This window comes from Salvelinus fontinalis, chromosome 33, assembly GCF_029448725.1.
Source record: "Salvelinus fontinalis isolate EN_2023a chromosome 33, ASM2944872v1, whole genome shotgun sequence".
Taxonomy (NCBI): Eukaryota; Metazoa; Chordata; class Actinopteri; order Salmoniformes; family Salmonidae; genus Salvelinus; species Salvelinus fontinalis.
The window spans coordinates 29,869,518-29,892,828 of record NC_074697.1 but is presented as its reverse complement, the minus strand read 5'-3'; the positions used below and the strand labels follow the sequence as shown (position 1 = coordinate 29,892,828).

At 43.4% G+C, this 23,311-nt stretch overlaps 1 protein-coding gene across 1 annotated transcript in view; it reads left to right on the top strand.

The window, feature by feature from the left end:
* Positions 1-23,311, top strand: part of LOC129831976 (2-(3-amino-3-carboxypropyl)histidine synthase subunit 1-like) — a 104,547-nt gene that overhangs the window by 59,170 nt on the left and 22,066 nt on the right. The window contains exons 6-8 of the mRNA XM_055895665.1: positions 332-453; positions 13,912-13,980; positions 21,108-21,264. Of these exons, the coding sequence (XP_055751640.1) occupies positions 332-453; positions 13,912-13,980; positions 21,108-21,264 (348 nt within the window). The remainder of the gene's footprint in view (positions 1-331; positions 454-13,911; positions 13,981-21,107; positions 21,265-23,311) is intronic.

Sequence of the window (23,311 nt, the reverse complement as noted above, 5' to 3'; positions counted from 1 at the left end):
TGACGTGCTGATTTGTGTGTCATATTTTTGTTGTGTGTTGGGGGCGGTTTGGGTGTGTGTAAGCATGTGCGCCTCTTGCTCATGGTGTGTGTAGGTTTGTGGAGGTCATACAAGATGGGGTGGGGAGTCGTCAGGTCAGCCTCCATATTCCCTGTTTACCTCCAACTGAAAAGAACACAAATTATTCCTCCGCCTCCGAGCATGCTGCTTCTTCTTTCTTGCCTAAATTGTTGGCACTCGCTCTCAGCCTCTCACTTTGTGTGAACAGAGAAGATGTAGGTGTTATTTTGCATCTATCAATGGTTGTTTGTCCATTCCCCCCACCCCCCAGGCGGTGAGTGCAGCTCTGAGGCCAGATTATGAGGTAGTGGTTCCCCAGTGTCGACCCCTGTCCCCTGGAGAGATCCTGGGATGCACCTCCCCCCGCCTCGACCGAAACCTGAACGCCATCATGTGAGTGACTCAGCCTTTATCATTATAAACCCATCCATCATTATAAACCCATCCCAGCCTCTGTCAGACCTGTATTTCACAGTCACAGTCTGTCAGACCTACCTTACACAGTCACAGTCTGTCAGACCTACCTTACACAGTCACAGTCTGTCAGACCTACCTTACACAGTCACAGTCTGTCAGACCTACCTTACACAGTCACAGTCTGTCAGACCTGTCTTTCACAGTCACAGTCTGTCAGACCTACCTTACACAGTCACAGTCTGTCAGACCTACCTTACACAGTCACAGTCTGTCAGACCTGTATTTCACAGTCACGGTCTGTCAGACCTACCTTACACAGTCACAGTCTGTCAGACCTACCTTACACAGTCACGGTCTGTCAGACCTACCTTACACAGTCACGGTCTGTCAGACCTACCTTACACAGTCACGGTCTGTCAGACCTACCTTACACAGTCACGGTCTGTCAGACCTACCTTACACAGTCACGGTCTGTCAGACCTACCTTACACAGTCACGGTCTGTCAGACCTACCTTACACAGTCACGGTCTGTCAGACCTACCTTACACAGTCACGGTCTGTCAGACTTACCTTACACAGTCACGGTCTGTCAGACTTACCTTACACAGTCACGGTCTGTCAGACTTACCTTACACAGTCACGGTCTGTCAGACTTACCTTACACAGTCACGGTCTGTCAGACTTACCTTACACAGTCACGGTCTGTCAGACTTACCTTACACAGTCACGGTCTGTCAGACCTACCTTACACAGTCACAGTCTGTCAGACCTACCTTACACAGTCACGGTCTGTCAGACTTACCTTACACAGTCACGGTCTGTCAGACTTACCTTACACAGTCACGGTCTGTCAGACTTACCTTACACAGTCACGGTCTGTCAGACTTACCTTACACAGTCACGGTCTGTCAGACTTACCTTACACAGTCACAGTCTGTCAGACTTACCTTACACAGTCACGGTCTTTCAGACTTACCTTACACAGTCATAGTCTGTCAGACTTACCTTACACAGTCACGGTCTGTCAGACTTACCTTACACAGTCATAGTCTGTCAGACTTACCTTACACAGTCACAGTCTGTCAGACCTGTATTACACAGGTCAGTCTGTCAGACCTACCTTACACATTACATTACATTTTAGTCATTTAGCAGACGCTCTTATCCAGAGCGACTTACAGTAGAGTGCATACATTTTATTACATTTTACATACTGAGACAAGGATATCCCTACCGGCCAAACCCTCCCTAACCCGGACGACGCTATGCCAATTGTGCGTCGCCCCACGGACCTCCCGGTTGCGGCCGGCTGCGACAGAGCCTGGGCGCGAACCCAGAGACTCTGGTGGCCCTAGACCACTGCGCCACCCGGGAGGTTACAGTTACAGTCTGTCATACCTACCTTACGCAGTCACAGTATGTCATACCTACCTTACGCAGTCAGTCTGTCATACCTACCTTACACAGTCACAGTCTGTCATACCTACCTTACGCAGTCACAGTCTGTCATACCTACCTTACGCAGTCACAGTATGTCATACCTACCTTACGCAGTCACAGTATGTCATACCTACCTTACGCAGTCAGTCTGTCATACCTACCTTACACAGTCACAGTCTGTCATACCTACCTTACACAGTCACAGTCTGTCATACCTACCTTACACAGTCACAGTATGTCATACCTACCTTACGCAGTCAGTCTGTCATACCTACCTTACACAGTCACAGTCTGTCATACCTACCTTACGCAGTCACAGTATGTCATACCTACCTTACGCAGTCACAGTATGTCATACCTACCTTACGCAGTCACAGTATGTCATACCTACCTTACGCAGTCACAGTCTGTCAGACCTACCTTACGCAGTCACAGTATGTCATACCTACCTTACACAGTCACAGTCTGTCATACCTACCTTACGCAGTCACAGTATGTCATACCTACCTTACGCAGTCACAGTATGTCATACCTACCTTACGCAGTCACAGTATGTCATACCTACCTTACGCAGTCAGTCTGTCATACCTACCTTACACAGTCTTAGTCTGTCATACCTACCTTACACAGTCACAGTCTGTCATACCTACCTTACGCAGTCACAGTATGTCATACCTACCTTACGCAGTCACAGTATGTCATACCTACCTTACGCAGTCACAGTATGTCATACCTACCTTACGCAGTCACAGTCTGTCATACCTACCTTACGCAGTCACAGTCTGTCATACCTACCTTACACAGTCACAGTATGTCATACCTACCTTACACAGTCACAGTATGTCATACCTACCTTACACAGTCACAGTCTGTCATACCTACCTTACACAGTCACAGTATGTCATACCTACCTTACGCAGTCACAGTATGTCATACCTACCTTACGCAGTCACAGTATGTCATACCTACCTTACGCAGTCACAGTATGTCATACCTACCTTACGCAGTCACAGTATGTCATACCTACCTTACGCAGTCAGTCTGTCATACCTACCTTACGCAGTCACAGTATGTCATACCTACCTTACGCAGTCACAGTATGTCATACCTACCTTACGCAGTCACAGTATGTCATACCTACCTTACGCAGTCACAGTATGTCATACCTACCTTACGCAGTCAGTCTGTCATACCTACCTTACACAGTCACAGTCTGTCATACCTACCTTACACAGTCACAGTCTGTCAGACCTACCTTACACAGTCACAGTCTGTCAGACCTACCTTACACAGTCACAGTCTGTCAGACCTACCTTACACAGTCACAGTCTGTCAGACCTACCTTACACAGTCACGGTCTGTCAGACCTACCTTACACAGTCACGGTCTGTCAGACCTACCTTACACAGTCACGGTCTGTCAGACCTACCTTACACAGTCACGGTCTGTCAGACCTACCTTACACAGTCACGGTCTGTCAGACCTACCTTACGCAGTCACGGTCTGTCAGACCTACCTTACGCAGTCACGGTCTGTCAGACCTACCTTACGCAGTCACGGTCTGTCATACCTACCTTACGCAGTCACGGTCTGTCAGACCTACCTTACGCAGTCACGGTCTGTCAGACCTACCTTACGCAGTCACGGTCTGTCAGACCTACCTTACGCAGTCACGGCCTGTCAGACCTACCTTACGCAGTCACGGTCTGTCAGACCTACCTTACGCAGTCACGGTCTGTCAGACCTACCTTACGCAGTCACGGTCTGTCAGACCTACCTTACGCAGTCACGGTCTGTCAGACCTACCTTACGCAGTCACGGTCTGTCAGACCTACCTTACGCAGTCACGGTCTGTCAGACCTACCTTACGCAGTCACGGTCTGTCAGACCTACCTTACGCAGTCACGGTCTGTCAGACCTACCTTACGCAGTCACGGTCTGTCAGACCTACCTTACGCAGTCACGGTCTGTCAGACCTACCTTACGCAGTCACGGTCTGTCAGACCTACCTTACACAGTTTCTGTTATACATTACCTTCCTACCCACCACTTCCCCAGACATTGTTAAACCTACCTTGCCCTTCCTCGGTCCCTGACTCTCTGTCATCTATGTGTTAGTGTTGCCACAGTACCACATTTTTTACTTTCAATGCAAGGTTTAGTATCACTCGATACCGTAACGATACTCAATACCGAAATTATACTCGATATCAAAACGATACCATTTCAACAACAACAAAAATGATTACTGAAGTCACTGAATAACTGCTGGGCTTTATTATTTTTAAACATTGAACAATGTGTTGATACCTGGTCGAACAAACAAAATAACACAAAGAATATCTTCTGTTCTATATTCAATGTCTTTCAAAAATACAACACCATATTAAATAACAGAACAATTTTCCGTATGCAAAACATATCGGTGACTCGGAGCAGCCAAAATTACATTACATCTAAACTGTTTTACAATGTAATTTGATACATAGAATATCAGGGTAATTTGCTCATCTATGCCCATAATATTGGGTCAAATGACATTCATTACCTATGATTCATTATTCATTACAGCTAAATCATTTATAATGTATTAAATTGTTTAGTTCCAAAAAGACTTTAAAGCTAATTTCTGAAGCTTCTACATTAGTCTACACACCATAGAAATACAATGGATTTTACACAGCATGGACTTTACTACAATTCCCAGAATGCATTTCCCTTCCCAGGGTGCAATGCTCCACCCAGGGCTGCTGGCTGGCTAGTGGCTACTACTAGTAGCAAGCCCAGACAATCGCGATGTAGTCTAAATATATTATTGCTGTCAAGCTATGAGCGCATTTCACAACTTTTAGTTTGTGTATACAATTATAATGCTCACATGATTGTCATGCTGAATATATGTTCTTTTAATTGTCACTCAAAAATTATTCAAATTTAGTAGAATAACGACAATGTTACAATGCAAATGTCATCTGTAAAATAGTTTTTTATTTCCTTTTGGAACGAAACAGCCCTTACATTGCACTGCTTTGTAACACCTTTTGCTTAGTTTCGATGAGTTGACCCTCATCACCTGCTCTGTAATCAAAATATTCCCATAGTTTGCTTCTGCAGACAGTTTTATGTACAAGCTGAGGGCGTGGAGGTATGATGTTTTTGTTAAAAGAATCCATGGTGTCTGCATTTTCTCTCTCTTCTCGCTTGCTTCTCATAGGTGGCTTGCTCTGTGTCAGCTGCATGCTGCAAGTAGCCTGTCTAGCTTGCTTCTCCCCCCTTGAGAAGATTCAGACAAATTACTGGACAGACTTGATCCTTTCAATCTGTATATGACTTGAGACACATTTGACAGAAGTACGAAAAGTACCACACAATCTAGTACCAAACTGTTTTTCAGATTCAAGGATCTACTTTTGAAGTTTTGGTATACTGTGCAACACAACTACCTGCTAAACACCACACATCCACTGGCATGTGCAATAGATACAAGACTTTCCTGTGTGACAGAGGCACTACTGTAGACCATACAGTACAATTACTGTGATGGGCTTTAGATTGCCTGTGCCGTTAGTTTTGAAGAAGGGTTGTGACGAAAGGTCACCCTGTCAATCAGAGAGTTACATAAGAGTAGGAATGTTGCCAGCAGGACTGGAGGGGCTGGAGATGCACTTAGTGTCTGTGTTCTCCTCTTGTTCCCTAGTCCTCACACACAGACGCACACTTCTCATTTTTCAAGTGAAGGTCTTTTAAGCGAGTATGCGAGCACACTTGTTCGGTTTGCCCAGCCAAGCTCGGCTAGGTGCCAGCCAAACTGAAGCATGCTGACTGACGCCTTGAGAAGAAGACAAAAAATTAATATTACCAATTGAACAACATCTATTGCAGGATAAATCAATGTTAGACGTTACATACAGTTGAAGTCAGAAGTGTTCATACACTTAGGTTGGAGTCATTAAAACTCGTTTTTCAACCACTCCACACATTTCTTGTGAACAAACTATAGTTTTGGCAAGTCAGTTAGAACATCTACTTTGTGCATGACACAAGTCATTTTCCCAACAATTGTTTACAGACAGAATTTTTCACTTACAATTCACTGTATCACAATTCCAGTGGATCAGAAGTTTACCTACACAAAGTTGACTGTGCCAATTCCAGAAAATTATGTCATGGCTTTAGAAGCTTCTGATAGGCTAATTGACCTAATGTGAGTCAATTGGAGGTGTACCTGTGGATGTATTTCAAGGTCTACCTTCAAACTCAGTGCCTCTTTGCTTGACATCATGGGAAAATCAAAAGAAATCAGCCATGACCTAAGAAAAACAATTGTAGACCTCCACAAGTTTAGTTCATTCTTGAGAGTAATTTCCAGACGCCTGAAGGTACCATGTTCATCTGTACAAGCAATAGTACGCAAGTATAAACAACATGGGACCACGCAGCCGTCATACCTCTCAGGAAGGAGACGTGTTCTGTCTCCTAGAGATGAACGTATTTTGGTGTGAAAAGTGCAAATCAATCCCAGAACAACAGCAAAGGACCTTATGAAGATGCTGGAGGAAACGGGTACAAAGTTTTTGTATCCACAGTGAAACGAGTCCTATATCGACATAACCTGAAAGGCCTCTCAGCTAGGAAGAAGCCACTGCTCCAAAACCGCCATAAAAAAGCCAGACTACGGTTTGTAACTGCACGTGGGCACAAAGATGGTACTTTTTGGAGAAATGTGCTCTGGTCTGATGAAACAAAAATAGAACTGTTTGGCCATTGTTATGTTTGAAGGAAAAATGGGGAGGCTTGCTAGCCGAAGAACACCATCCCATCCATGAAGCACGGGGGTGGCAGCATCATGTAACGGTTCTCTTCGTCCTCCTCTGACGAGGAGTAAGAAATGTCGGACCAATGCGCAGCGTAGTATGTGTCCATAATATATTTTAATGAAATATCACTGGACACAGAAAAACAAAAGGAACAAGAGAATAAATTAAAACCGAACACACAGTCCCGTATGGAACAAACACTGATACGGAAAATAACCACCCACAAAACACAATAGAAAATAGGCTCCCTAAATATGGTTCCCAATCAGAGACAACGACTAACACCTGCCTCTGATTGAGAACCATATCAGGCCAAACGAAAAACTTAACATAGAAAAACAAACATAGATAACCCACCCAACTCACGCCCCGACCATACTAAAACAAAGAAATAACAAAAGAACTAAGGTCAGAACGTGACACATCTTGCTGTGGGGGTGCTTTGCTGCAGGAGGGACTGATGCACTTCACAAAATAGATGGCATCATGAGGGAGGAAAATTATGTGGATATATTGAAGAGAACATCTCAAGACATCAGTCAGGAAGTTAAAGATTGATCACAAATGGGTCTTCCAAATGGACAATGACCCCAAGCATACTACCAAAGTTGTGGCAAAACGGCTTAAGGACAACAAAGTCAAGGTATTGGAGTGGCCATCGCAAAGCCCTGACTTAAATCCCATAGAAAATGTGTCGGCAGAACTGAAAAAGCGTGTGCGAGCAAGGAGGCCTACAAACCTGACTCAGTTACACCAGCTCTGTCAGGAGGAATTGGACAAAATTCACCCAACAAATTGTGGGAAGCTTGTGGAAGGCTACCCGAAACGTTTGACCCAAGTTAAACAATTGAAAGGCAATGCTACCGAATACTAATTGAGTGTATGTAAACTTCTGACCCACTGGGAATGTGATGAAAGAAATAAAAGCTGAAATAAATCATTCTCTCTACTATTATTCTGACATTTCACATTCTTAAAATGAAGTGGTGATCCTAACTGACCTAAGACAGGGAATTTTTACTAGGATTAAATGTCAGGAATTGTAAACCTTCGACTTCAACTGTAGCTGGCCATAAATGGATGTTGCATTTTACTTTACAGGTGGTTATGTAGGCTTCTTCTAACCCATTGTTTTTTTACTACAGATAATAATTCCATTAGGCTATGTCTTTATATTAAATCCCAAAGTCTGTCAGAATTCCAGTCATTAGCATTCATTTAATACTCCTTGGTCTTCAAGAATAGGACTTGGATGTATATATTAGCCAAATTGTTTTACATGAGCATAACCCAGAAATAATTAGCTTACTCTGTTGTTTATGATTTTGTTGTCATGGAGGACTGATTGGGCTCATTGCTTCGACTTTAAAAATAAATGCAGCTCTCATGGAATGGCATGCTTTGAGCTCCACCGAAAAGTGCTATTTGCATGTGAAAAATGTATGCCATATTCTGCATTTGCTATAGGCCTATTGTTTATTTTTGTTGGTGACACTTTGATATCTAGATAATTTGCAGCTGTTTAAGTCTATCAAAAAAGTGTGTGAGTTTAAAGATATACTTCTCCTTAATGCAACCGCTGTGTCAGATTTCAAAAAAGCTTTACAGCGAAAGCACACCATGGAATAATCTTAGTACAGCGCTCAGCCACCAAAACAAGCCATACAGATACTCGCCATGTTGTGGAGTCAACAGAAGTCAGAAATAGCATTATAAATATTCACTTACCTTTGAATCCCAGTTCCACAAGAAATGTTTGTTTTGTTCGATAAAGTCCATTTATGTCCAAATACTTCCTTTTTTCCCGCACGTTTAGTTTTTGCCTGCCATATGAGTTCTGTTATACTCACAGACATCATTCAAATAGTTTTAGGAACTTCAGAGTGTTTTCTATCCAAATATACTAATACTATGCATATCTTAGCTTCTGGGCCTGAGTAGCAGGCAGTTTACTCTTGGCACGCTTTTCATCCGAACGTGAAAATAGCGCCCCCAGCCATAAGAAGTTAAGCATGTGTCCGTTAAGCCTATTTTTTGGGGGTTGTTAATCAGCGCGAATTTGGTTGAGCAATAAAAGCCCCACTCATGGTCTTCTTAATATTAACACGTTTTTGACAGTATGGAGCACAATACCACAGAGAAGTTTAAAGGGGAGGAACTCCCTCAAACATTTATTCCAAAGGCTGGGATCTGCACTATGCAGCTGTTGCAAGAGCACATGTTTCACTGGCTGTCCACTGGTCGCAAAAACAATGATTAATAGGCATTTTAAACTTGTTAAATTTAATTTTGGGGTTAAAAGACACATACATCCATAACCACCACAATCCTTAAGGCGCAAATAGCTAAATGTAAGAGCAGCAGTGTGATTCACATCAATGCTCTATGTAGATAGCCTATCAACAATAAGTGATATCCGCATCGCCTGTAGGCTACAACACTGCTATCGTCCTTACCGCCAAGCGTTTATTTAAGATGGATAATGTTTGGATGCCGACAGAATTCGCACCATTGGAAGACACCGCTTGGGCTGAAACCTACAGAAGCCTATTCCTGCTCTTTTCCCGCCATCCATCAAAAGGTGTCATCATAGTAGGTGGAACAAACTTAAACTTGACAAATTTAAAATGCTGATTTGAATGTTATTGAGAAAACAAAGGTGTCCATTTTTTTCCGCAAAGAGCCTTTCTGAATTTAAAAGTAGTCCTAGAATAAATCATTTACTTTTTCAAAAGATCTGTAATCAGATTACAATATGTTTGCTGGTAACCTAACAGATTACAGTTACAGTTTTTTGTAATCAGTTGCATGTAATAATCCGTTACTTCCCAGCCCTGCTCATACACACTAACAGGCTCAGGCGACAGTGAGTACACATAGAAAACGACCCCAGTGTATTAACATAGACACACAATCCTTTGCATTTTAAGACATAGTGGGTTCCTAATAATTGCCATGCTGTACTTATGTTATGATACCCACACACCCCTCCCAGTGTATGGGATTAGATTGGCCAGATAAGTAAAGGAGAGACAGCCATTATAGGAACCCACTCTCACGGGAGAGCAAAGCCGTGTGTGCGTGCGTGTGTCGGGTGTGTTTGCACTTTGCCCACTAATCTAAAGTGGAGTGTCTTTGATGTGTGTGTAGGGGCGGGTGGGGGTGAGATGGGAGAAATAATTGATTATCTTGACTGAGAATTAGCTCCCGGAGTCTCTCACCCTTTCTCTCCCACTCTCTCCTCCCTCCCCGCTTTTCTCCCCCTCTCTCCACCTCTCCCCTTCTCTAGTTCCCTCTCTCCCTCTCCATCTCACTCTCTCCTCATGTCAGTGCTCTGAGGGGCAGCATACAACCAGCTCATACCTGAGTACAGACCCTGGAAACGGGAAACCAGCAGGAGGCGTCAACAAAATATAATAGTCAGTAATAATGGATAGAAATAAGGGCTGTTGAAGTATCATGGTCCATGGATTACATTTCACTTAATTAATTTTAGTTTGCATATACCAGATTTGACATTTATGAATAGTTTGAAATATCTCTCAGCCTCCAATACTGTCTCTCATAAGTCACCTAAATGCTTGTTTCTTATTGTGTTCAAACATTTATTTGTAAAAGTGCATCGGAGGGACCTATTGCTGCGATATCTATTATGTAGAAGTTGAAATGACTTCAGTTGAGTGTAGCTGGGACATTGTGGGATGAGGGATGGTATATTAGTCTCTGAGATGCCCTATGTCTTTAATACATTATATAATCTATATGATTTCAGTAATGAAGAGAAGTACATTAAAATGGCTGAATGCTTGAGAACAGAGCAGCTATAAGAATAGCTTTAGTAGCAGATGCCCTCAGGTCTAATCCTCCGAATGTCTGCAGACATATTAAGAGCAGAATCAGAGTGTGTTGATGCATAATGCAGGACATACAGCACAGTGTTCACTATTATAGCACAGCAACACTCACTTCTCCTACAAAGGACAATGCAATATGAATGATAGGATAACAAAGGCCCTCATAGGAGTGCTATAGAGCGCTATCCTCTTAAAGCAGAGAAACACATGCAGGCTGTGATGTTGAAAAGCAGGAGGCTCATTGTAGCCAGTGTGATTATAGAGGGACCTTGGAAATTATTGAAAAGCAAGCACTCGGCACAATAGTCATCACTCGTCTTTCATTTTCTTCTTGGCTCACAATTACCCTGCTTTTACCCTGCTATACACACAAAGACACAGATGCACACGCGCTTACACACATCCCCACGCACACAATTTAGTCTCAGTGACTGAGTGTGTGCGTGTTAGTGGTGCGCGGGGCAGCTGTTTGTTCACCCAACCGCAATTGCTAATAGATCATCCGCAACCACCCGACTGAGATAAATTGAAAATTTGAGGCCTGTGGTTTTTTAAACCTAAGCTATGTTTTTGTTTATAATTGCCAACATTTTGGTAGGCTATTTTTAGTAAATGTTAGTCTGTTGATTTTAGTCTGTAGTTAGATACATGCAGATTATCTTGGCCTAGAAGACTAAACAAACCCTTGCTCACCAGAAAATGTCCTACATCGATTGAATGAATGCTTCAATCCAGATGACATCTGTAAAGTTGAGATTTTATCCGTGCTTCTCTTGTGCAGCCAAACGTTTAGGGACCAGGGAGAAAATGCAATAACACAACTAACAAAAATGGCTAAGATTTTCTGTGCAAAATGTCCAAATGACATCAGTTTGATAGATTTGAAGGGAATTAAATGCTGTGAAAACGACCCAACATGTTTCTGACAAGATTTCAGATAGCACCTTTACAGACGGTAAATAAATCTTATTTCACCATTCCTGTTCCCCAAGTAAAAATGTACATTTGATGTATTATTTTTCTGCAGGAGTTAATATTATATTAGGCTATGTGAGAGAGAAAAAATCTTGGCAAAATTTGTAGAATTTCAGCAAACCTTTTCTCTACAACCCATGGTAAAATGTGTGGAAAAGGCTTGGACCGGCTCTGACTGATACGTGGGTATGGATGTACACGAGCCACTGGTAAAATGTGTGGGTAAGACTAGGACCGGCTCTGATACGTGGGTATGGATGTACGCGAGCCACTGGTAAAATGTGTGGATAAGACTAGGACCGGCTCTGATACGTGGGTATGGATGTACGCGAGCCACTGGTAAAATGTGTGGGTAAGACTAGGACCGGCTCTGACTGATACGTGGGTATGGATGTACGCGAGCCACTGGTAAAATGTGTGGGTAAGACTAGGACCGGCTCTGATACGTGGGTATGGATGTACGCGAGCCACTGGTAAAATGTGTGGATAAGACTAGGACCGGCTCTGATACGTGGGTATGGATGTACGCGAGCCACTGGTAAAATGTGTGGATAAGACTAGGACCGGCTCTGACTGATACGTGGGTATGGATGTACGCGAGCCACTGGTAAAATGTGTGGATAAGACTAGGACCGGCTCTGATACGTGGGTATGGATGTACGCGAGCCACTGGTAAAATGTGTGGGTAAGACTAGGACCGGCTCTGATACGTGGGTATGGATGTACGCGAGCCACTGGTAAAATGTGTGGGTAAGACTAGGACCGGCTCTGACTGATACGTGGGTATGGATGTACGCGAGCCACTGGTAAAATGTGTGGGTAAGACTAGGACCGGCTCTGATACGTGGGTATGGATGTACGCGAGCCACTGGTAAAATGTGTGGATAAGACTAGGACCGGCTCTGATACGTGGGTATGGATGTACGCGAGCCACTGGTAAAATGTGTGGATAAGACTAGGACCGGCTCTGATACGTGGGTATGGATGTACGCGAGCCACTGGTAAAATGTGTGGGTAAGACTAGGACCGGCTCTGATACGTGGGTATGGATGTACGCGAGCCACTGCGGCCTCTCATGATGATTTCAGAACAGTATTGGTCCTTTGACATTCCTTATTTGATGTCCCCATCTTGTGACTGTTGAATTTGTAGTCGGCACACAACATGTTTCCCAAACATTAGACTACTGTTCTGGCCCTCCCTTCTCTTTCATTTTCAAATCTCCATTTTACAGCTTTTCTCTTATTTAATTAAACTCTGATAGTGTCCTTTTTGCCTCAGTGGACCAACGGTAACTTTTTCTGCCCAAATTCCCAAAAGCATTTGGTGATTGCCGTGTATTTGGTGATTGCCATGTATTTGGTGATTGCCGTGTATTTGGTGATTGCCGTGTATTTGGTGATTGCCGTGTATTTGGTGATTGCCATGTATTTGGTGATTTCCATGTATTTGGTGCACGTACAGTTAGGCCCTAAAGATTAGGCTTATACACTAATGGCAGTTACAAATAATGAAAGAAAAACCTCAATGTAGCCTATAAATGTGAATTGCACAATAATTATACATTTCTGGATTGTTTTATGCATCGCTTTCTCTTTATTCAACCCACCCGCCCTTCATCCACACAATATTTCATGACCCTAAACCCAGATATAACTGCGGGGACCGCAGGTTATGAGTTAATGACCACTAGTGCGTGGGTGTGTGTTATTTTGTGTGTGTCTGTCTATGCGTGCAGGCCTGCCTGTCTGTGTGGAGGTTAGTTGTGGCTCCTGGCGGTCCCTGTGGATGCTCACCCACAGCCGTTCCACACACACTTTCCTAAAAGCTGGCTAATTAGCTCCTCTAATTGTCCGTCTCCCCTTGGGCCTCCGCAAACTCGCCACGGTAACAGAGGCCTGGACCCCTCACTCAGCCAATAGCAGGCCTCCTCCCAGAACACCCCCTGGGATGATAATTGTGTGTGTGTGTGTGCGCCCCTTGAACCCTGCCCCATCACTGGTCTCGTTGGGCCGACTAATAACACCCCTGGGTTAATTGAAAAGCCTGGTAGTGGATAAACAACATGGGGTCATCACAGGGGTGGTGTTCGGCAGTGTTCCTATACATCAGCAGCCCCTGGTCACACCTTGAACCCCTGAACCCCAGGCATAGGTCCTCTGAGGCCACTTTGTTTCACCAGGAGAGAGGAGTGGGGGGGGGTGGAGAGGAAGGACAGATGGGGAGGGAGAGAATTGTTGTTCCACCACAGGTATGCAGGGAGTGTGTCTGTCTTACTGTGTTTGTCTTACTGTGTTTGCATTTCTCTCATCCTGTGCCTCTGTGTGTGTTGTGTTTGTATTTATAGCTACCTGGGAGATGGCAGGTTCCACCTGGAGTCCATCATGATTGCCAACCCAGAGATACATGCCTACAGGTAAATAATAACATACACATAATAACCCTTTACCTCCTTACAGTCGTTCCAGTTGGCCTATAGGGCTAAATTGAGATGTGTCTTACAGAAGAAATATGGAAAGCATATGCATAAGTTTGGAGATGAATGGGAAAATTATTAGATTAAAGGTGAGGACAAAACAATGAATCTAGAACAAGACTGAATCCAAACATTACACTGTTGATTTTATGTGTATTATACATTTACTGTACTTTTCGCCACGTTTGTTGATGACAAAATCTCGAAAATACTCCGGATACATTCAGTAACATAAGACTATTCCTGGAAAATGTGGGGTAGGTGCAACATAAGACAAACAATGACAAGGGTTTGAGTGAGAGGACTAACTGGTGTCTCCAAGTGGACACACACTTCTCCAGTGTACACAGTTCCTAAGTCATTTTAATTCACTTTTATGACTCAAAGAAGAGTCTTCAACTAGAAGGTACTATTTTGAGCTCTCCTTGCTGTGCTGTTGAGGAACTAGAGCAAGCAGACTGGTCATTTTATTTGGAGCACAGCCCTGCATCCCTGCCTTTACACAATTACTGTTTACGCATTCCAAAAATGGTCCATTATAAATTGCAATCTGGTCAGTTGGGCATGATTTGAAAGCGTGTTTTATTGTCAACATGGCTAGCTAAGTTACAAAATATGATCTAACAGTGTTAGGCTTTCACAAGGCAATTCAGAGAAGCAGATCATCATTTTGGTGTGCATAGAATAGACTCACAAGTGCATTCAGGTGCGTGTTCCCCGCCAAATGTCTTTACAATACCACAAACAGGCTCATTCTCTTCAGGACAACCTAGGGTATGACGCCATGTCATCTTGTATCTGTACACCAAGCATTGTGAATATGAACAATGACACTGTATATTGCATGAGTTTTATGATATGGAAATGTGAAGTGCACATCTGGACTAACAGGTGTTTGGCTTGCCACATCTGGACTAACAGGTGTTTGGCTTGCCACATCTGGACTAACAGGTGTTTGGCTTGCCACATCTGGACTAACAGGTGTTTGGCTTGCCACATCTGGACTAACAGGTGTTTGGCTTGCCACATCTGGACTAACAGGTGTTTGGCTTGCCACATCTGGACTAACAGGTGGTTGGCTTGCCACATCTGGACTAACAGGTGTTTGGCTTGCCACATCTGGACTAACAGGTGTTTGGCTTGCCACATCTAGACTAACAGGTGTTTGGCTTGCTTGAATGACATCAAAGCGGCATTTGTTATAATCGTCAATGTCTCATCTTTCAAAATACATCGAGTCCTCTTTATTTACAGCATTTCCCTCTCTGACAACCAAAATGGGCAGAAGTTGCCTAATTAGCGGGGGGGATGAGGGCAACTTCTTGTCGTGCGCGGTGCTCAAATTCAGAACGGCTGTCAGTCAAAACCAATACTGCGCTGTGAAGCGGAGACCTTGAGCTTTGACATTATGTATTGTATGTTACTGTACAGCCACTGCGTTCCAATTTAGACGCTTATCAGCACTGTTCCCTCTAAGCTGCGTGCGTGCACGGGCGAGCGGTAGCCCAAAGACTACCACAAAGCTCTCCTGGACTGCCGCGAAGCTCTCCTGGACTGCCGCGAAGCTCCCCTGGAATGCCGCGTAGCTCCCCTGAACTGCCGCAAAGCTCTCCTGGACTGCCGCGAAACTCCCCTGGAATGCCGCGTAGCTCCCCTGAACTGCCGCGAAGCTCCCCTGGACTGCCGCGCAGCTCCCCTGGACTGCCGTGCAGAGCACGGCAGCCCACAGAGAGAAGCACGAGATTGACCTTCAGTCAGCTTTCTAGAGTTTTCCCTGTTAACACTATCAACATTTCCCTTCAATGTGACATTTGTGATCGAATCAACACAATATTAGCCACTTTCAATGCAACATACCGAAACAAAACTAACTATGCAAGAGATTATGTTGTCGGCAGAACACATCGGCAGAGGATTTCTGTTGCGCAGGACTCAGTCCGTACACAGACAGGTGCGGCATAACCAATCAGAACTGCAGTAGGCCTATATGCAAATACACCATTGCCATATATGTATCTGTGCCATTTACATTGAACTGGACTGTGTTTACAGCATGAGGGGTCGTGAGTAGATGCAGTTGTTTTGAGATCAAAGCTAGAGCTGCGTGTAGCCAAGTGTGCACATTTTGTTCATGTCCTTTCCTATTTGGTGAGTTATTAGCCCAGTTATAGATAATTAGTAGTCAGAAATAGGAGCATGATTGCTTCCTACAAGAGCACAAAATGTGTACATTTCTAGACATGTTTAAAAAGCCAGTCAGGTAAAGCGTTTTTTTTTGTCTTAAAGGGACGCTGTTGTATCTTGAGACAGGCTTAAATAAGCGAAGTAGCCAATAGGCAGAGGGTAGCATAATATGTCTGATTCTCTGTAATAATGGTATGGGATTAATAATCCATTTTATTTTGTAAAGTGGTTTCTTGCATCAAACAACACAACAACATTTTCAGTCACTTCCTTGTCTGATGGACAAGTGGATAAACAGTCAAGCCCTGCATATTTTCCCCCCTAAAGTCTCATGGAATGTAGGCCTACCTTGAACACCACACATTGGATGCTACTGTAGGCTGAATGATAGACCAGCTATTTCCATGTTAAAATGTTATGGAATGCATTTTCTCTATAGTTTTTGATGTTAGGCCACTCTGATAGGCCTACATTATGATCTAATAGCCACAGTAGCCTACTTGGCCACTGTTAAAACTGTAATTTAAAGCCGGTACAGCCTCAGTGTTCACAGTAACCATGCACTGGAAGTCGCACAGAATTATCACAACGTTCAAGTTTGCGCTCAGCAGACCTGAAATTAGCTTAGTTCCTGGAAAACATTTGGTGAGAACATTGCGTATCAGTGTCCAAATTTGCTATTTTGAACCCGTACACTGGTACAAGTGTAAAGAGCTAATCAGGCACTGTGTGTTCCATTTACAGTATACTGGTGTACTACAGTGGATGAGTCTGAGGTAGCTTGCAGAATGTCGTTATTGTCAGGAATACAGTGCATTTGGAAAGTATTCAGACACCTTCCCTTTTTCCACATTTTGTTACGTTACAGCCATATTCTAAAATTGATCAAATTAAATGTTTTCCTCATCAATCTACACACAATACCCCATAACAACAAAGCGAAAACAGGTTTTTTGAAAATTTTGTAAATGTATCAAAAATTAATACAAAAACATGCATACCTTATTTTCATACAGTACCAGTCAAAAGTTTGGACACACCTACTCATTCCAGTGTTTTTCTTAATTTTTACTATTTTCTATTAAATAACACATATGGAATCACGTAGTAACCAAAAACGTGTTAAACAAATCAAAATATATTTTATATTTGAGATTCTTCAAAGTAGCCACCCTTTGCCTTGATGACAGCTTTGCAAACACTTGGTATTCTTTTAACCAGCTTCATGAGTAATGCTTTTCCAACCATCTTGAAGGAGTTCCTATGTATTCTGAGCACTTGTTGACTGATTTTCCTTCACTCTGCAGTCCAACTCATCCCAAACCATCTCAATTGGGTTGAGGTCGGGTGATTGTGGAGGCCAGGTCATCTGATGCAGCACTCCATCACTCTCCTTCTTGGTCAAATAGCCCTTCCACAGCATGGATGTGTGTTTTTGGTCACTGTCCAGTTGAAAAACAAAAAGCGCAAACCAGATGGGATGGCGTATCACTGCAGAATGCTGTGGTAGCCATGCTTGTTAAGTGTGCCTTGAATTCTAAATAAATCACGACAGTGTCACCACCAAACACCATCACACCTCCTCCTCCATGCTTCACGGTGGGAACCACACACGCGGAGATCATTCGCTCACTTACTCTGCGCCTCACAAAGACATGGCGGTTGCAACCAAAAATCTCAAATTTGCACTCATCAGACCAAATGACAGATTTCCACCGGTCTAATGTCCATTGCTCGTGTTTCTTGGCCCAAGCAAGTCTCTTCTTATTATTGGTGTGCTTTAGTAGTGGTTTCTTTGCAGCAATTTGACCATGAAGACCTGATTCAAGGAGTCTCCTCTGAACAGTTGATGTTGAGATGTCTGTTACCTGAACTCTGTGAAGAATTTATTTGGGCTGCATTCTGAGGTGCAGTTAACTCTAATGAACTTATCCTCTGCAGCAGAGGTAAGTCTCTGTCTTTCCTGTGGCAGTCCTCATGAGATCCAATTTCATCATAGCGCTTGATGGTTTTTGCGACTGCACTTGAAGAAACTTTAAAAGTTCTTAACATTTTCCAGATTGACCGACCTTCATGTCTTAAAGTAATGATGGACTGCCATTTCTCTTTGCATATTTGAGCTGTTTATGCAATAATATGGACTTGGTCTTTTACCAAATAGGGCTATCTTCTGTATACCACACCTGCCTTGTCACAACACAACTGATTGGCTAAAACACATTAAGAAGGAAAGAAGTTCAACAAATTAACTTTTAACAAGGCACACCTGTTAATTTAAACACATTCCAGGTGACTACCTCATGAAGCTGGTTTAGAGAATGCTAGGAGTGTGCAAAGCTGTCATCAAGGCAACGTGTGGCTACTTTGAAGAATCTAAAATATATTTTGATTTGTTTGACACTTTTTTGGTTACTACATGATTCCATATGTGTTATTTCATAGTTTTGATGTCTTCGCTATTCTACAATGTAGAAAATAGTCAAATTAAAGAAAACCCTTGAATGAGTAGGTGTCCAAACTTTTGACTGGTACTGTAAGTATTCAGACTCTTTGCTATGAGACTCAACTCGCCCGGCCAAACTGAACAATCGGGGGTGAAGGGCCTTGGTCAGAGGGGAGCAATAACCCGATGGTCACTCTGACAGAGCTCTAGAATTCCTCTGGAGATGGGAGAACCTTCCAGAAGGACAACCATCTCTGCAGCACTCCACAAATCAGGCCTTTGCCAGACGGAAGCCACTCCTCAGCCACTCCTCAGCCACTTAAAGGACTCTAACCATGAGAAACAAGATTCTCTTTTCTGATGAAACCAAGATTGAACTATTTAGCCTGAATGCCAAGTCTGGAGGAAACCTGGCACCATCCCTACAGTGAAGCATGGTGGTGGCAGCATCATGCTGTGGGGTTGTTTTTCAGCGGCCGGGACTGGGAGACTCAAAACTAAAATAAACTATAATTTTATTTGTCACGTGCCGAATAAAACTGGTGTAGTATACCTTACAGTGAAAAGCTTACTTACAAGCCCTTAACCAACAATGCAGTTTTAAGATAAATAAGTGTTAAATAATTTACAAAAATAACCTGAAGTAAAAATAAATAAAATGATAATTAAGTAGAAAAATTACAAATAACTAAGGTGCAATAATATAATAATGTAACAGTAGAGAGGCAATATACAGAGGGTACCGAGTCAATGGTCTGGGGCACAGGTTATTCGAGGTAATTGAGTTAATATGTACATGTAGGTAGAGGTACAGGGACTATGCATGTAGAGTAGCAGCAGCGTAAAAATGGGGGTGGGGGGGGTGCGTGTGGTAGCAGAGAGAACAGTCTATGACTAGGGTGTCTGGAGTCTTTGACAATTTTTAGGGCCTTCCTCTGACACCGCCTGGTATAGAGGTCCTGGATGGCAGGAAGCTTGGCCCCGGTGATGATCTTGGCCATACTCGCTATCCTCTGTAGTGACTTGCGATCGGAGGACGAGCAGTTGCCATACCAGGCGGTGATGCAACCAGTCAGGATGCTCTTGATGGTGCAGCTGTAGAGCTTTTTGAGGATCTGAGGACCCATGCCAAATCTTTTAAGTCTCCTGAGGGGGAATAGGCGTTGTCGTGCCCTCTTCACGACTGTCTTGGTGTGTTTGGACCATGAGAGTTTGTTGGTGTTGTGGACACCAAGGAACTTGAAGCTCTCAACCTGCTCCACAACAGCCCCGTCGATGAGAATGGGGGTGTGCTTGGCCCTCCTTTTCCTGTAGTCCACATCATCTCCTTTGTCTTGATCCTGTTGAGGGAGAGGTTGTTGTCCTGGCACCACTGTCTCATTGTTGTTGGTGATCAGGCCTACCACTATTGTGTCGTCGACTAGTCAGGATCGAGGGAAAGATGAACGGAGCAAAGTACAGAGAGAGACTTTATAAAAACCTGCTCCAGAGCGCTCAGGATGTCAGACTGGGGCGACAACCCTAAGCACACAGCCAATACAATGCAGGAGTGGCTTTGGGACAAGTCTCTGAATGTCCTTGAGTGGCCCAGCCAGAGCCCAGACTTGAACCCGATCTAACATATCTGGAGAGACCTTAAAATAGCTGTGCAGCGACGCTCGCCATCCAACCTGACCGAGCTTGAGAGTATCTGCAGAGAAGAATGGGAGAAACTCCCCAAATACAGGTGTGCCAAGCTTGTAGCGTCACTACCAAGAAGGCAGAAGGTTGTTATCGCTGCCAAAGGTGCTTCAACAAAGTACTGAGTAAAGGGTCTGAATACCTATGTATATGTGATATTTCAGTTTGTTATTTTTAATACATTTGCAAAAATGTCTAAAAACCTGTTTTTGCTTTGTAAATATGGGGTATTGTGTGTAGGTTGATGAAGAAAAAAACATTTAATTAATTTTAGAATAAGGCTGTAACAAAATGTGGAAAGAAATCAAGAGGTCTGAATACTTTCTGAATGGACTGTATACAGGATTAATGTGATGTGGTTCACCTTGTAGGAGGTTGTCATTATGGTGTCATTGCCACTCAGCTGTTTTGGTGGGAAACAATTTATATGAGATGGTGTTTGTTGTATACATGTATGCACTACTGCCCTCCTCTCGGTCTCTAATAAAGATGATCATCTCAAGATGTGCTGAGCTGAGCTCTCCTAGTAGAGAGAAAGATTTGTTTCTCTAAAATGCCTCTTCTCTCATATAACTGCCTAAATACTTGATGGATTTTCATGATTGGATTTTCTCTTGCGCTTCTATCCTCGAGGTAGATACCAGTTGTGAACAATACACACTAATGTGCATGTTTTGTGTGTTTGTGTATGATTGCAAATGCCTGTGCTTTTGTGTGTATGTCTATGCACTCGTGTGCTTGTGTGTATGTGTGTGTTTAGGTACGACCCGTACAGTAAGATATTTTCCAGGGAGTACTATGACCATGAAGCCATGCGGTCCATCCGGCTCCAGGCCATCGACAAGGCTCGCTCTGCCAAGAGATGGGGCCTGATCCTGGGCACGCTGGGCCGGCAGGGCAGCCCTAAGGTCATGGAGGTATGAGCCTGCGTCTCGGAGATCTCACACTTATCCTGATTCTACCCCTCCCTCACACACTGAGCCCTTCACTTATGCAATAATGTGTAATACATTTTGTGGGGCACAGCTTCTCTTAGCAGCTCAATGCACCTGTGGAGACTATAGAGTGTAAAGCCAAACCTCACCCCTCCAACAGTTGGCATTTGGATGTTCTGTGCGTGTGTGCCTGGGGTTCTTAATCGGTCCTACATGGGGGGGTTATTGGATCCCATTCTAGCCTGCTCTCAAGCCCTCTTCTTCCCCCCTCCTTCCTCCTCTCAGCACTCTTCTCTTTGTTCTCTCCTCTGTTTGATCTGCCCGCTTCTTGTTTTCCTCTCATGCGTTGTGTTTGACTTTGTTTGGGATTCTTCCTCCACGTCCTCGCGTCATCCTTTTCTCTAATTGGTATGCTGGAAGGAAGAGACAGAGAGACTGAGAGAATCATAGTGTTCTCTGGCATCTCTCCTCTCCTCTTGCTGTCAGATTATATTTTAAAACCAAACCTTTCCCCCACAATTTTCAAACCTGTATGAAAACCTCTCCTCTTATCCACATACAGTAGTCAGACAGAGAGATTAAGTTATTCCAAAATAACGTTGTTTTAAATAGTTTTTACAGTAGCTGGATTTGAATCTGTCCCACTGGTTCTACCCCTTGTTGGGCCAATGTGTAGATTAAGTGGTTGAGTTGTGTGATAGGCCTTTGTCTGGACAGGACTGGATAATCTTAGATAGCAACCCAGGCTGTCATAGTAAAGGGTGAGAACTAACCCACTAGGGAACGGAGAATCACAGTGTGGCTGGCTGCAGAGGTGTATCTCTCTCTATACTAACCATTAGGGGATCTTTTTGAAGTTGACGTTCTGAGGGGAAAAACATCCACTCATATTTTAATGCACTGCGTGTGTGTCTTGACTCTCTGTGGTAACACTTTTGGTCCTCTTCAAAGACGTTCAACAACACAGAAGGAAGTTCAGTCCCAGAACTGGCTCAACGCTTTTATCTAGTGATGTTATTGGGCGGTGATGTGTTTTATCTAGTGATGTTATTGGGCGGTGATGTGTTTTATCTAGTGATGTTATTGGGCGGTGATGTGTTTTATCTAGTGATGTTATTGGGCGGTGATGTGTTTTATCTAGTGATGTTATTGGGCGGTGACGTGTTTTATCTAGTGATGTTAATGGGCGGTGATGTGTTTTATCTAGTGATGTTAATGGGCGGTGATGTGTTTTATCTAGTGATGTTATTGGGCGGTGATGTGTTTTATCTAGTGATGTTAATGGGCGGTGATGTGTTTTATCTAGTGATGTTAATGGGCGGTGATGTGTTTTATCTAGTGATGTTATTGGGCGGTGATGTGTTTTATCTAGTGATGTTAATGGGCGGTGATGTGTTTTATCTAGTGATGTTAATGGGCGGTGATGTGTTTTATCTAGTGATGTTAATGGGCGGTGATGTGTTTTATCTAGTGATGTTAATGGGCGGTGATGTGTTTTATCTAGTGATGTTAATGGGCGGTGATGTGTTTTATCTAGTGATGTTATTGGGCGGTGATGTGTTTTATCTAGTGATGTTAATGGGCGGTGATGTGTTTTATCTAGTGATGTTAATGGGCGGTGATGTGTTTTATCTAGTGATGTTATTGGGCGGTGATGTGTTTTATCTAGTGATGTTAATGGGCGGTGATGTGTTTTATCTAGTGATGTTAATGGGCGGTGATGTGTTTTATCTAGTGATGTTAATGGGCGGTGATGTGTTTTATCTAGTGATGTTATTGGGCGGTGATGTGTTTTATCTAGTGATGTTATTGGGTGGTGATGTGTTTTATCTAGTGATGTTATTGGGTGGTGATGTGTTTTATCTAGTGATGTTATTGGGCGGTTTTCTCCAGTGTTGCTGGGCTCCATCATTGAGAGCCAGTTGGGTTAATTAGCCATATTCTAATTATTAGCTGTTTAACTAACTATGAAACACTAGACTTTGGAGCTCTAAAGGACCTGTGAAGGACCCTCCCCTGGAACAGCAGA